We start from the raw sequence: 12,617 nt of genomic DNA on the forward strand, positions 1-12,617 counted from the left end.
TCATAGCCAACACCTAGCTGGAGAAAGTTAGTTTCTTGATAGAGTAAATTTTAATGGTCACCATTATGTGGATTGTTGCCCAACTTGGCTTACTTTGAGTGACAAGTTTAATTTTCTGGCCTTGTTTGAAAGAAGAATTATATATTAGGAAGAAGAGGTTATGTATTTTGCCTGATGATGATGTGTCAAAAGCCAAGGGAATGTCAAATTAATACAGAGAATATACTAACTATACTACATTAATGAAGAATAGATTACGAAGGAATTCCTCTTGGCAAATACCACATTTCAATATAGCTCATTATCTATCACTTTTGACTTCTATAAAAAAACACAAAATATAAATATAGGTCCCCGCAAACCCCTTTTCCACCTTTAGCTGCACTGTGTGTTATTTGTCTACCCCATACTCTATCCAATGAGGCCCCCTTACCTGTGGGACCTTGAAGGTGCTGAAGATGGAGGCCATCTGCCTTGAGGATCTGGGGTTGAGATCTCCGATGACAGAGAGCAGAGGATCCTGCCTGTCACATTTGTAACCTGGAATCATTTGGCCTCTTGTGGAGAGAAGGGAGAGGCTGTTTGAGGAAATCTCCTTCTGAGTCTGAGAATTGCTATAGATGTGGAAACCAAGGGTGATGTTGGGGAGGAGAACCAGATCCTTGTTGACCTCTGTGACTGCAAATACCAATGCTACGAACTGCTGGTAGTTCTTGGGTATGACTCTATAGTGAGAAAATCATCAGGGAAATTTTAAGGAAAGTTTGTGTGTGCTGGTGTCATGTTTAAAAACGTCCTTTGTAGGAGGAATTCCCAAATTCCTTTGGGTTGTTTTGGCTTTCATGGCAGCTGCAGCATACGGCTGGCTCATAATTAAGTGATTGTCCACTAGGACCCCAAGATCCCTCTCACAGTTACTTCTATTGAGCAATGTACCACATATACGGTACCTGTGTATTTTGTTTTTCTTCCCTAAATGTAGAATCTTGGTTGTTTCACTGTTGAATTTCATTTTGTTAGATAGCGCCCAATGTTCAAGTCTGTCCAGATCCTTCTGTATCTTGAGCCTATCCTCTGGAGTGTTGGCTATTCCTGCCTGCTTGGTGTCATCTGCAAATTTGATAAGTTCCCCATCTATCCCCTCGTCCAAGTCATTGATGAAGATATTGAAGAGAACTGGAAAGATTGAGAATTCTAGCCTATTTTATGAGTTCTTCATTGAGAAAAGCACAAACATCTGAACTACGCTAGGGCGTTGAAAACATCACTAGAACAAGTATTTCTGAAAAGAGACCTTGAACAAACCAAATAATTATTTACCTGTTTCCCCTTTAGGTGAAACTTACAAAATTTTCTCCCGAAATGAAGATGGGTATTTTTTAAAGGATTGGAAGTTGAATTTATGTATAGTTCCCATGGGAAAATTCCCACCAATAATGACATCACCAGGCCTGTAAATGTCTCTCGTAGTGTGTAAAGTGTTTGTCAACACACACCTAGTTTGCATCTTCTTAGCAGAAGTTGGAGGCAGGAGCCAGAAGAGCAGCAGCAGGAGGAGGAGGAGAGGCAGCCCAGTCATTCTTCCCACCTTTCCTCCTAGATCTGAAATCAAAAGGGTGTTTTGTGTGTGCAAAGGTTGAATTGCAGGGAGCCCTTGAAATCTCAGCAGAGCTTTAGCACAAGAGAGATAGTCTGTGTCACCTGGATGGCCCCAAAAGCAAATTTATATCAACTGTGCTTCCTCTTACCTCTGTATGGTCTGTGACCAAAGAGGATACTAAGGACAGACAAGTCTCACCAAACCCTGAAGCTGCCTCTTCACAACACAAGGCAAGGTGACATGTCCTGCTCCCACCAGGGGAAATCTGAATATATAATTTGAAGCAGGGTTTATGTTGGAAGATCTTCATGGGTAGAAATCCATAGGGGATACAGTAGAAATTACCATTCTCCTGATAATTACAAGGAAAAACAATTTTCCTATGTTCTGAGCAATACACCAGATAAAGAAAAATAATTTTGGGACTCTTGTTGTTAATCCTCAGATCAGATGCAGTTGAGAGTCAAAGTGAAGTTGGGTATTTGAATTATGTGAAACTGAGCATGGAGTTTGGCCCCTTCCATAGTTTGTTTGGCTAGTATAAGTCTTCATGGGGATGGTGGCCCTTGACCGTCAGTTGTACCCTAGTAAGTCTGGGCAATCATACCAACACTTGGATGGACTAAGTGGTTTATTAATACCAACATGTCGGGGGATGAAATTAGACACTAACTTCTCCCATAGAACTTAAAAAAGAGAAACTTCCTCACAGTGAGGACAATTAACCAATCAAATAGCTTTTCTTCAGACGTTTTGGGTGCTTCATCACTGGAGGTTTTAAGAAGAGACTGGAGAGTCACGTGTCTGAAATGGTGTAGGATCTCATGGTTGAGTGGTGGTGGGGAGGGAGCTGGACTGGAAGACCTTTAAGGTCCCTTCCACTTCTCTTCTGATTTTGATCATCAGCCTTTTTCCCTCTGTTGAATCATTTCTGTCTTTCTACACCTATTTGCAGACCTTTTCATTATTCCCTTCATTTTCCCATCTGTTATAAAGACTGAATTGGTCCAGGCAGTCACTGGGACACAGAGATTGTGCAGCTGTCTGACAAGGGCTTCCTTAAAGCTGTTCATTCCATTTCCCCATAAATCATAACCATCTTGGTGTTGTGTATATTACCTCCCAAATACTTACCCATAGTGAGGATGTATATCAAATCTATGAACATTTATTGTAAATCATTTGAGTTCTCAGAGACCATACTGTGCACTGTATATAAGAGTAAACAGACATTTGCATGCCCAAATAACCAACCGTTAAGCATGTCCTGTATTCTTACCTGTAAGTTCATTGAATAAGCAAGAGACTATCAGACAACCATATCTTTCTTACTACTCACAATGCATTGCATTTAACTTCTCCCTCCCTCCCTCCCTCCCTCCCTCCCTCCCTCCCTCCCTTCCTACCTACCTACCTTCCTCCTTCTCTCCCTCCCTCCCTCCCTCCCTCCCTCCCTCCTTCCTTCCTTCCTTCCTTCCTTCCTTCCTTCCTCCCTCCCTCCCTCCCTCCCTCCCTCCCTCCCTTCCTTCTTCCCTCCCTCCCTCCATCCTTCTTTCTTTCCTTCCTTTCTTCCTTCCTTCCATCCACCCATCCATCTACCCACCTATCTTCCTTCTTCGTAATATTTGGAAAAAATATTAAGAGAGCAGGAGCAGGAAAATATCCATGAATATCAATTTCACATGATCTTATTTATTAATAAGCTATGTTTCTCAATTAACATAATAGAGAATAAAACAATATGGTTCATTTCAATGCTAGAATTAAAAAAAATCTCTAATAGTCAATTGAAAGTAAATTTCAGTAGGAAATTCAGCAAAGGAATCAGTGCAAGGGAACAAGGTTAAAAACACAGAGAGTGAAACAAACCCAACATATTCTTAAATCTATATTTTGATTAAAACTAATAAAATGGGAAACTATCGTTGATCTTTGGGACAACTAACATTAATGAAAAAAGGGGGTGATCGTTGCAGATTAACAGACATTCTGAGATTACTCACATCACTTGATTTCCAATTGTTTAAGGGACACGTCCTCCATCATTTCCTCTTTTTTAAAGAAATGAGATGAATTTGAAAAATGTCCAAAATCAAAATGAAACCTCATAAACCCTGCATAAATGAGGGTGGAATGAGGCATTTCAATGGGTTTTTATGTTGTGATTTTTAATGTTGTAAACCAGCCGGAGACTCCTGTGTGTAAATTGGATGTCAATATAAATGTGTTTCATATTTGTAATCAGGGATTATAATCAGAGATTTTTGTGTCCCATTATATTTTCTTTACAATTAAGATGGGGTCTCAGTAGGATAATGTAGCATTTGGGGAAAAAGATACAAGCCAAGAGACCAGCCCCAGAGGCCAAGATGGAGAAGATCTCCACAACCACCATGGACTTCCCTTTGGTGCTCAGGTAGGTGGGGAGGAAGGAGATCCAAACACTGCAAAAAACCAGCATGCTGAAAGTAATGAACTTGGCTTCATTAAAGCTGTCGGGCAATTTCCTAGCCAAAAAGGCTACAGAGAAACTCACAAGGGCCAGGAAACCCAGATAGATGAGAACAACATAAAACATCAAAGCTGAACCTTCATTACATTCCAAGATGGCCTCTCCTACTAAAGAGTGGAAGTCAAAGTTGGGAAATGGAGGAGAGATTGCCAGCCAGGTGGCACAAAGAACTGCTTGAATCAGGGGACAGGCTAAGACAATGGAGTTGGTCAGAGGTTTTCCTAAGAGTTTCCTTGTCTTGTTCCCTGGCTTGGTGGCCATGAAGGCCAGAACCACCATGACAGTTTTTGCCAAGACGGAGGAAACTGCAAGGGAAAAGAGAATGGCAAAGGCAGATTGTCGGAAGAGACAGGTGAGCTTCCTGGGTTGACCAATGAAGAGGAAGGAGCAGAGGAAGCAGAGCAGGAGGGAGACCAGGAGGACGTAGGTGAGATCTCGGTTGTTGGCCTTGACAATTGGTGTGTTGTGATATTTACGGAAAATCACCAGAACTGCCAATGTGATCACAGAGAGAGAAAGAGCAAGAGAAACTAAAATGTATCCCAGGCTGTCTTGATAGGAAAGGAAATGGATCTTCTTGGCAATGCAGTGATCCTTCTTCTTGATTGGATATTTGTTTTCTGGGCAGGGGTCACAGTGAGCTGCATCTGAAAACAAGAGTCAGTGTGAATTTCATGGAGAATCAACAAGGGCAAATCATCCATCCATACTGACAATGCTGGGAATAGGTTAGCCAGAAAAATGGATCTGTTTTCTGCTTTATACTTCAAATCCGCCCGTTCAAACTTTTTGGCAGGGAAGGGTTAGCGGACAAAGATAGATATATTTCCTCTGTCTCTGACATGTCTATGAATTTAGTTTAGTTTACTATTGTCATTGAACCTTGTGCAATGAAATTAAATTATATCTTCAGTGTCCATTATACATAAAAAAATAATCATCCATCCATATTGACAATTCTGGGAATAGGTTAGCCAGAAAAAGAGATCTGTTCTCTGGCTCACTATCTCGGCTTTTTACTTTGTACTTCAAATCCACTCATTCAAACTTTTTTTTTCCAGGAAAGGTAGATAGATCTGCTCTATCTCTGACAGGTCTATGAATTTCCTGGGAGACTGAGTGTTGTGATAGAAGAAGAAGGTCCTTAGTAAAAATTAAAGCTTGAATCTCACACCCCATTCATTCACAAAAAGTTTGGTGTCCGGTTGTCCTGATGGGATGTAAAAGTAGGAGTAGAAAGCCTAGTAGGGAACCTATGAATTGTACACCAAGACCAACTGTCAACCCTGAAGCTGTACTGACCGAAGCCAATTTTGACTGCTTCAATGTTGCCATACTGGAGCTGAGTAATAGGGAAGCGGGATTTTATGTAGCTGGGATTTTGATAGCCAAAAAAAAATATATTTTTTCTTGGGAACCAAGGACATTCTCACACCTGGTCATAGGAAGGTGGAGTGATGTCAACAGGCAACCAGACAGCAATGTGATGGGAATGTGTGACTGATTGTTTTGAGAAAGTGACAAACTTTTACTTTTAATTAGGTGAAAACCGTGGGAACCTTCAGAGTCAGTTTTCACCAGATCTGTTCCAATATGATATATCCAATAAAGCTATTTTTTGAGGAATCTACTTGCCTTGGAGTTTTGCTTTATATGGGTGTATTACTTGGAACCGTGACACCAACCTGTATTAAATTTATGAGGCCTGTGGGGTAGTACAGTTTAGAGTCATGAATTGAGAGGGTCAAAAGTACGAATATATTGAAGCATGTAAATCCTGCCAAAATTAATATTTTCCACTGGTTCCTTGATCCTGGAAGATCTACATTTAAAGTGTGTCTACCTGTCTCATTAGAAATGGTCCCTTCTGGACAAGGGGCACATTGGTAGCAGCAAACCGGCTTTCCTTCTGGAACGCTTCTTTTCTCTCCTGCATGGCACCTCTTCATGCCACACCTGGCAAAGGGCACCTTCTAAAAGAGAAAAGAGAGATACTGTAGGTGGCCCCAGCAGTGAATATGCTTCATTTATTCATTTGTACATTGCTCTTTCCATCTTTAGAACGCCTTCAAAGGAAATGGCTTACCAGAAACCAGGATAAACCAATGCAATCCTGACCCATCAATGGATGCTGGAGATTGGAACAGGGACCTCAAAATGCAAAGGAAGGCTTGTGACATGGAGCTAAACTCTTTCTAAAAGAGAATCGTGAGGATTCAACTGAATGGAAATGATCCATGGAAATCATTCTTGCCTACTGTAATGAGTTTCGAGCAGGATTTCTTCACAATCTTACCCCATCTTGGACTTTTCAGAAGTCTAATCTCAAATATGTTCAACTCAAAAGCATGTTTTTTCATCAAATTCCAAAATTTAATGGGTTTCCCAGTGAAAAGAGTGTTATGCATCCCCTGGAGTGAATGACTACTTTCCTGAATTTATAATGTTTCCTTCTAGCTCACCTTTGTGACCCAGATGATTTCATCGGAGTTAACGGTGAAATCTTGTCCTGGGGAAGCCGTGGAATCCATTTGCCCAACTTTCATGGGGACAAAAGATTGATTGGGGAGGAAAAGCCAGTTGAGGAGATCATAACGAGTAGACACCAATCCACTTTCTGAGAAGGAGACTTCCTCTCCAGCACTGTTGTTGAACTTGCTGTTCCTCAGATAGGGAAGAATCTGGAAAAAAAAGACACCTGGACTAATTGGCTGAACTCCACACATAGAACATCCTGGTTTCTATCATAATCAGCCTAGGAGATGGGTCTATATCTGAGAAGCTCAATAAGTTCCCTGGATGGAGATCTAAGCAATCAGAAGTAATATCAAATATTCAATTTCATCCCCACATTATCATGAATTTGTATCATGGCTTCGTCAATTCAAGTCTTACAATTACAATTTACATTTTTAATTTTATTTGAATGCATGAGAAATGCATTTTAGGAATGATTAAATAATTAAATTGAAGTGGTCCTTGGTGCTCTCTGCGCATGGTTGTTTTCTTGCAGATGTTTCTTGACTAAACTAGGTAACATTGATAGTGATATCACTCCCTTCTAGTGCTGATGATGCTACCTAGTTGGGTCATGAAATGTCTGCAAGAAAAGAACCAAATTCAAAGAGCACCCAGATCCTTCATTTCAACCCTAAAATAGAATTTTTTCCTTTATTAGTAAATACTCTCTATCATAACTTTGCAAGCTAGGCTTTCTCAAGCTGACAGTCAAAGAGAATAGAAGAAGTAGATCTGACCAAGTGGGAGCCAGGTAGAAGCTTTATTCTGCCCTGGTTTGTCACTTCACTGTCTAGAGAGGAATAATTTAGCCTTTGATGTTGAAACGTCTGATGAATTTTAGATCAGGAACTCAGTAGGACCAAGTGGAGTTCTTCTGCATATGCTGAAGTTGACAGAGACTTAAGACAACAAACAAGGCAGTACAAGATACGGCATACTAAAAAAAATGGAGTGGACTGAGAAATAATTCTAAGCCACAATAACCAACATTAATACGAACTGAGTGTCTTTTTATACGGTAGATTGGATTCAGGCTACAAAAAACAAGGAGGCCCTACAATGCTGACTAGCTTTGAACAATTGGTTTGGTTTAATTCTCTTTTTCCACTATCAATCCATTTTTGACCAAAACCTCTTACCGCTACTTGATTCAAGTGAGAGTTTTCAATAATTGATATCTTAATCCCTTCCTAGATACATTTTGCATACAGATATTTAACTAGTAAATTAAGAAATGCATAGAAGTAGTTTTCTGCCTAGACAACTACCTATCATTTATCTGATCTGTGGATCAGATAAAAAGTCACTGGGATTACCTGCCATGATTGAATATTTGAGATCCTCTTTCCAAGCCTCATCATGGTTGGTTGTGCTCCAGATCCATGCATTGCATGTAATGCATGTGCCACAGCATAAATGGCATTGTAGATGTTGTAACTTTCACCTTCCATGTTTGTTTCAAAAATGTAAGAAGGTAAACTTTGTAAATTCTCCCTTCCTGTACATTGTTTTTTCCCCTTTGGAAAGATCCTGCCTGGATTGTGGATCCTGCAGGGAAACAACCTTTCCCAACATAGCGGGAGAAAGATGTCTCCTTGTGGCTTCAAGGGGTCTAACGACAGGAGGAAATGACTGAATTCTGAGACATCCCCAGTGTGGGGCCTAAAATGCAAAGCCCCATGGAATGGCTTTACTAGTTTAGATACGTCTTGATTCCTCAGCACACTAAGTTTCCAATGGGAAGTTAAGATCCAAACTTTCAGAAATGATGTCTTTCTCAAATGTTCATAGATACCCATTGCCACCTGTACATTTGTAATGCTATTGGAATCTCCAAATAGAACAATCACTTCAGCTTTAGACCAAGTCTCCGAAATATGCAGTATTTTCAATTTTGGAGTATAAAGAAAATTTGATTTCAACTTTTCAGTGAAGGCCAGGCAGATCTCCTTCTCCTGGAGCATTGGCGTCAGAGTTGAGATGAAACGTTCTCCTCTGTCATTCTCAGGGGCTACCAGCCCAACCCAGTTCCATTGGAAATACAGGAGCAGCTGCACTAAACCCACATACTGAGCAAATTCACTGGGATTAATCCAGAAGAAGGAAGGATAAACTCTTCTCTCTCCCTGAATGAACCCAAAGCCAACACCTAGCTGGAGAAAGTGAGTTTTTTGATAGAGTAAATTTTAAGGGTCACCATTATGTGGATTATTGCCCAACCTGGCTCGCTTTGAGTGACAAGCTTAATTTTCTGGCTTTGTTAGGAAGAAGGATTACATATTAGGAAGAAGAGGTTATGTATTTTGCCTGGTGATGATGTGTCAAAAGCCAAGGGAATGTCAAATTAATACAGAGAATATACTAACTACACTACTTTTATGAAGAATAGATTAGCAAGGAATTCCTCTTGGCAAATACTACATTTCAATATAGCTCATTATCTATCACTTTTGGCTTCTATAAAAACACACAAAATATAAATATAGGTCCCCGCAAACCCCTTTTCCACCTTTAGCTGCACTGTGTGTTATTTGTCTACCCCATACTCTATCCAATGAGGCCCCCTTACCTGTGGGACCTTGAAGGTGCTGAAGATGGAGGCCATCTGCCTTGAGGATCTGGGGTTGAGATCTCCGATGACAGAGAGCAGAGGATGCTGCCTGTCACAATTGTAACCTGGAACCAGTCGGCCTCTTGTGGAGAGAAGGGAGAGGCTGATTATGGAAATCTCCACCTCAGACTGAAAATTGCTATAGATATGGAAGCCAAGGGTGATGTTGGGGAGGAGAACCAGATCCTTGTTGATATCTGTGACTGCAAACACCAAGGCCATGAATTGCTGGTAGTTCTTGGGTCCAATTCTACAGTGAGAAAATCATTAGGGAGATTTTAAGGAAAGCTTGTATTGATGGAGTTTATCCTGCTTATTTTTCCAACGTCCTTTGTAGCTGGAAGTTCCAAATTCCATTGTGTTGGTTTCATTGTTAAGGATGTTCCTTGATTAATGGCCTTGATGGAAAGGAGAAAATCCTCTTTATCCATATCACAGATCATTTTATATCCCTCCATCAGCCCTCCCTTCTTCACTTTGTTTCAATGATTGTAGTCCTTCCCAATCACTTCTCTTTCACTATAATTAATTTGTTTCCCTCTTGAAGCAGCTTCTTCAGGTCTGGAAACTATTTCGTAATTTATTTATTTATTTATTTATTTTGTCAAACATCTACAACATAGCAGGTACAGGTATAAACATAAACATAAAGAAACGAAGTAAGTATAGATAAGTGGGGACATTGTTGAGCACAAGACTACAGCATACATTTACCGAAGGCCATTATTTAGGAGCAATCCTGATTCCAAAACAAATGGATTTTCTTTACCACAAGTCCACACTGTAAACAGATTGACACCATCTTTGAATTTTGAATCAGAAATTTGTCCAAATTAATATTGAAAGTCAACTTCTTCACTAAGGCAGCAGAATTTCCTCACTTTATTTGGTGCGTTATTAGCTTTCTGATCAAGAGTTCTGCAAAGATGGAAATTTCTCCATAGTCTCCATATTTTATGAGTTTGGTTCTTTATTTGAAAAAAAGCACAAAGATCTGAACTATGCTAGGGCATTGAAAACATCACTAGAACAAGTATTTTTGAAGAGAGTCTCTGAACACAAAGCAAACCAAATAATTATTTACGTCTTTCCCCTTTGGGTGAAACTTACATAATAGTCTCCAGAAATAGAGATGGTTTTACTTTAAAGGATTTGAATTTGAATATATGTGAAGTTCCCAGGGGAAAATTCCCACCAATAATGACATCACCAGGCCTGTAAAACTCTCTCTTAGTCTGTAAAGTGTCTGTCAACACACACCCAGTTTGCATCTTCTTAGCAATAGTTGGAGGCAGGAGCCAGAAGAGCAGCAGCAGGAGGAGGAGAGGCAGCCCAGTCATTCTTCTCACCTTCCCCTCTAGATCAGAAATCAAGAGGTTATATATATATATTTTTGCAGAAGTTGAATTGCAGGGAGCCCTTGAAATCTCAGCAGAGCTTTAGCACAAGAGAGACAGTCTGTGGCACCTGAATGGCCCCCAAGGTAAATTTATATTCAACGGTGCTTCCTCTTACCTGTAAATGGTCTGTGACCAAAGAGGAAACTAAGGAGAGACAAGTCTCACCAAACCCTGAAGTTGCCTCTTTGCAACACAAGGCAAGATGACATGTTCTGCCCCCACCGGGAGAACTCCAAGTATCTAATTTAAAGCAGGTTTTATGTCAGAAGATCTTCATGGGTAGAAATCCATAGGGGATACATTAGAAAGTACCATTCTTCTGATAATTACAAGGAAGAACAATTTTCCTATGTACTGAGCAATACACCAGATAAAGAAAAATGAATTTGGGACTCTTGTTGTTATTCTACAGATCAGATGCAGTTGAGAGTCAAGGTGAAGTTGGATATTTGAATTATGTGAAACTGAGCATGGAGTTTGGCCTCCTCCATAGTTTGTTTGACTAGTATAAGTCTTCATGGGGCATGGTGGCCCTTGACAATCAGTTGTGCCCTAGTAAATCTGGGCAATCATACCAACACTTGGATGGACTAAGTGGTTTATAAATACCAACATGGCAGAGGATGAAATTAGACACTAACTTCTCCTATAGAACTTAAAAAAGAGAAACTTCCTCACAGTGAGGACAATTAACCAATCAAATAGCTTGCCTTCAGACATTGTGGGTACTTCATCACTGGAGGTTTTAAAGAAGAGACTGGACAGTCACTTGTCTGAAATGTTGTAAGATCTCATGCTTGAGCGGGGGGGGGGAGGAGGGGGCTTGACTAGAAGATCTTTAAGGTCCCTTCCACCTCTATTCTGATTTTGATCATCAGCCTTTTTCCCTCTGTTGAATCATTTCTATCTTTCTGCACCTATTTGCAGACCTTATCATTGTTCCCTTCATTTTCTCATCTGTTATAAAGACTGAATTGGTCCAGGCAATCACTGGGAACAGAGATTGTGCAGCTGTCTGACAAGGGCTTCCTTAAAACTGTTCGTTCCATTTCTTGCTTCTTGTTCATTCCATTTCCCCATAAATCATAACCATCTTGGTGTTGTGTATATTACCTTTCAAATACTTACCCATAGTGAGAATGTATGTGTAATCTATGAACATTTATTGCAAATCATTTGAGTTCTCAGGGACCATACCATCCACTGTATATAAGAGTAAACAGATGGACTTCCGGTGGCTCCGCAATCGCCGGTGGACCCTCCTTCAGGAGCTCCAGCCCCGTGATTCCGTTTGCCCCTATAACTGCAAAAATCAGCTTTTTAGCGGCTCAAAACTCTCCCCCAGGGAAAAAGGGGGAGAGATGAGCAGAAGGGTCTGGGTAGAGCTCCCCTAGACCCCCAGGTTTTTTTTAAGGCTAGGGTTTGCAGGGTGAGAGCTCCCTGAAAGCCCTTCAGTGCTCCGGATCCGGGACGAGTCTGTTTTATGCAGAACAAGGTGTCGCGACCACACCAGCAATGCAATTTTAAGGATTATAAGAAACTTGGACCCTGGATGCTGGCAGAGCAAAGTCAGGAGAACAAAAAATGCAAGTATTGAACTTTAACTCCGTTTAAGAATAAAAAAAATATGGCACCTAAGGGCGTGAAAACGAAACTTATGAGTGAAAGTGCTTGTTAACACTAGCAACATTGTTAAAGCTACTGGATTACACATTAAAAAAAGATTTAAAGTGGAAGTGGAATGGAAAAGACTATGGTATTGACCTCAACTAATTTACACTTTTAAATTGTGTGGAAAATAATTGGACTTATTGACCTAATAGCTGAATAAATTCAAAGTGAAAATTGAAATATGGCTGACATCAAGGATGGAGGATCATTATTATATGAGTCAGCAAACTCACAAGTTGTGACTGTAAAGATTTTACAAGAACTCTTAAATTTTCATACTTCTGTTATATTAGAATCAATTAA

General features: G+C 40.3%; 1 protein-coding gene across 1 annotated transcript; it reads right to left on the minus strand.

Annotated features, from left to right (window-relative positions):
* Positions 1–3,854: 3,854 nt before the first annotated feature.
* On the minus strand, positions 3,855–6,658 carry LOC148116263 (vomeronasal type-2 receptor 26-like). Its single transcript, XM_087883554.1, has 3 exons — positions 6,575–6,658; positions 5,956–6,085; positions 3,855–4,759 (listed from the first exon to the last, which is right to left on the minus strand). Exons 1-3 carry the CDS (start codon positions 6,656–6,658, stop codon positions 3,855–3,857), a joined length of 1,119 nt encoding a protein of 372 aa, XP_087739680.1.
* Positions 6,659–12,617: the final 5,959 nt, after the last annotated feature.

The sequence above is a fragment of the Pantherophis guttatus genome, chromosome 1 (genome assembly GCF_059756535.1).
Source record: "Pantherophis guttatus breed Tessera chromosome 1, ASM5975653v1, whole genome shotgun sequence".
Classification (NCBI taxonomy): Eukaryota; Metazoa; Chordata; class Lepidosauria; order Squamata; family Colubridae; genus Pantherophis; species Pantherophis guttatus.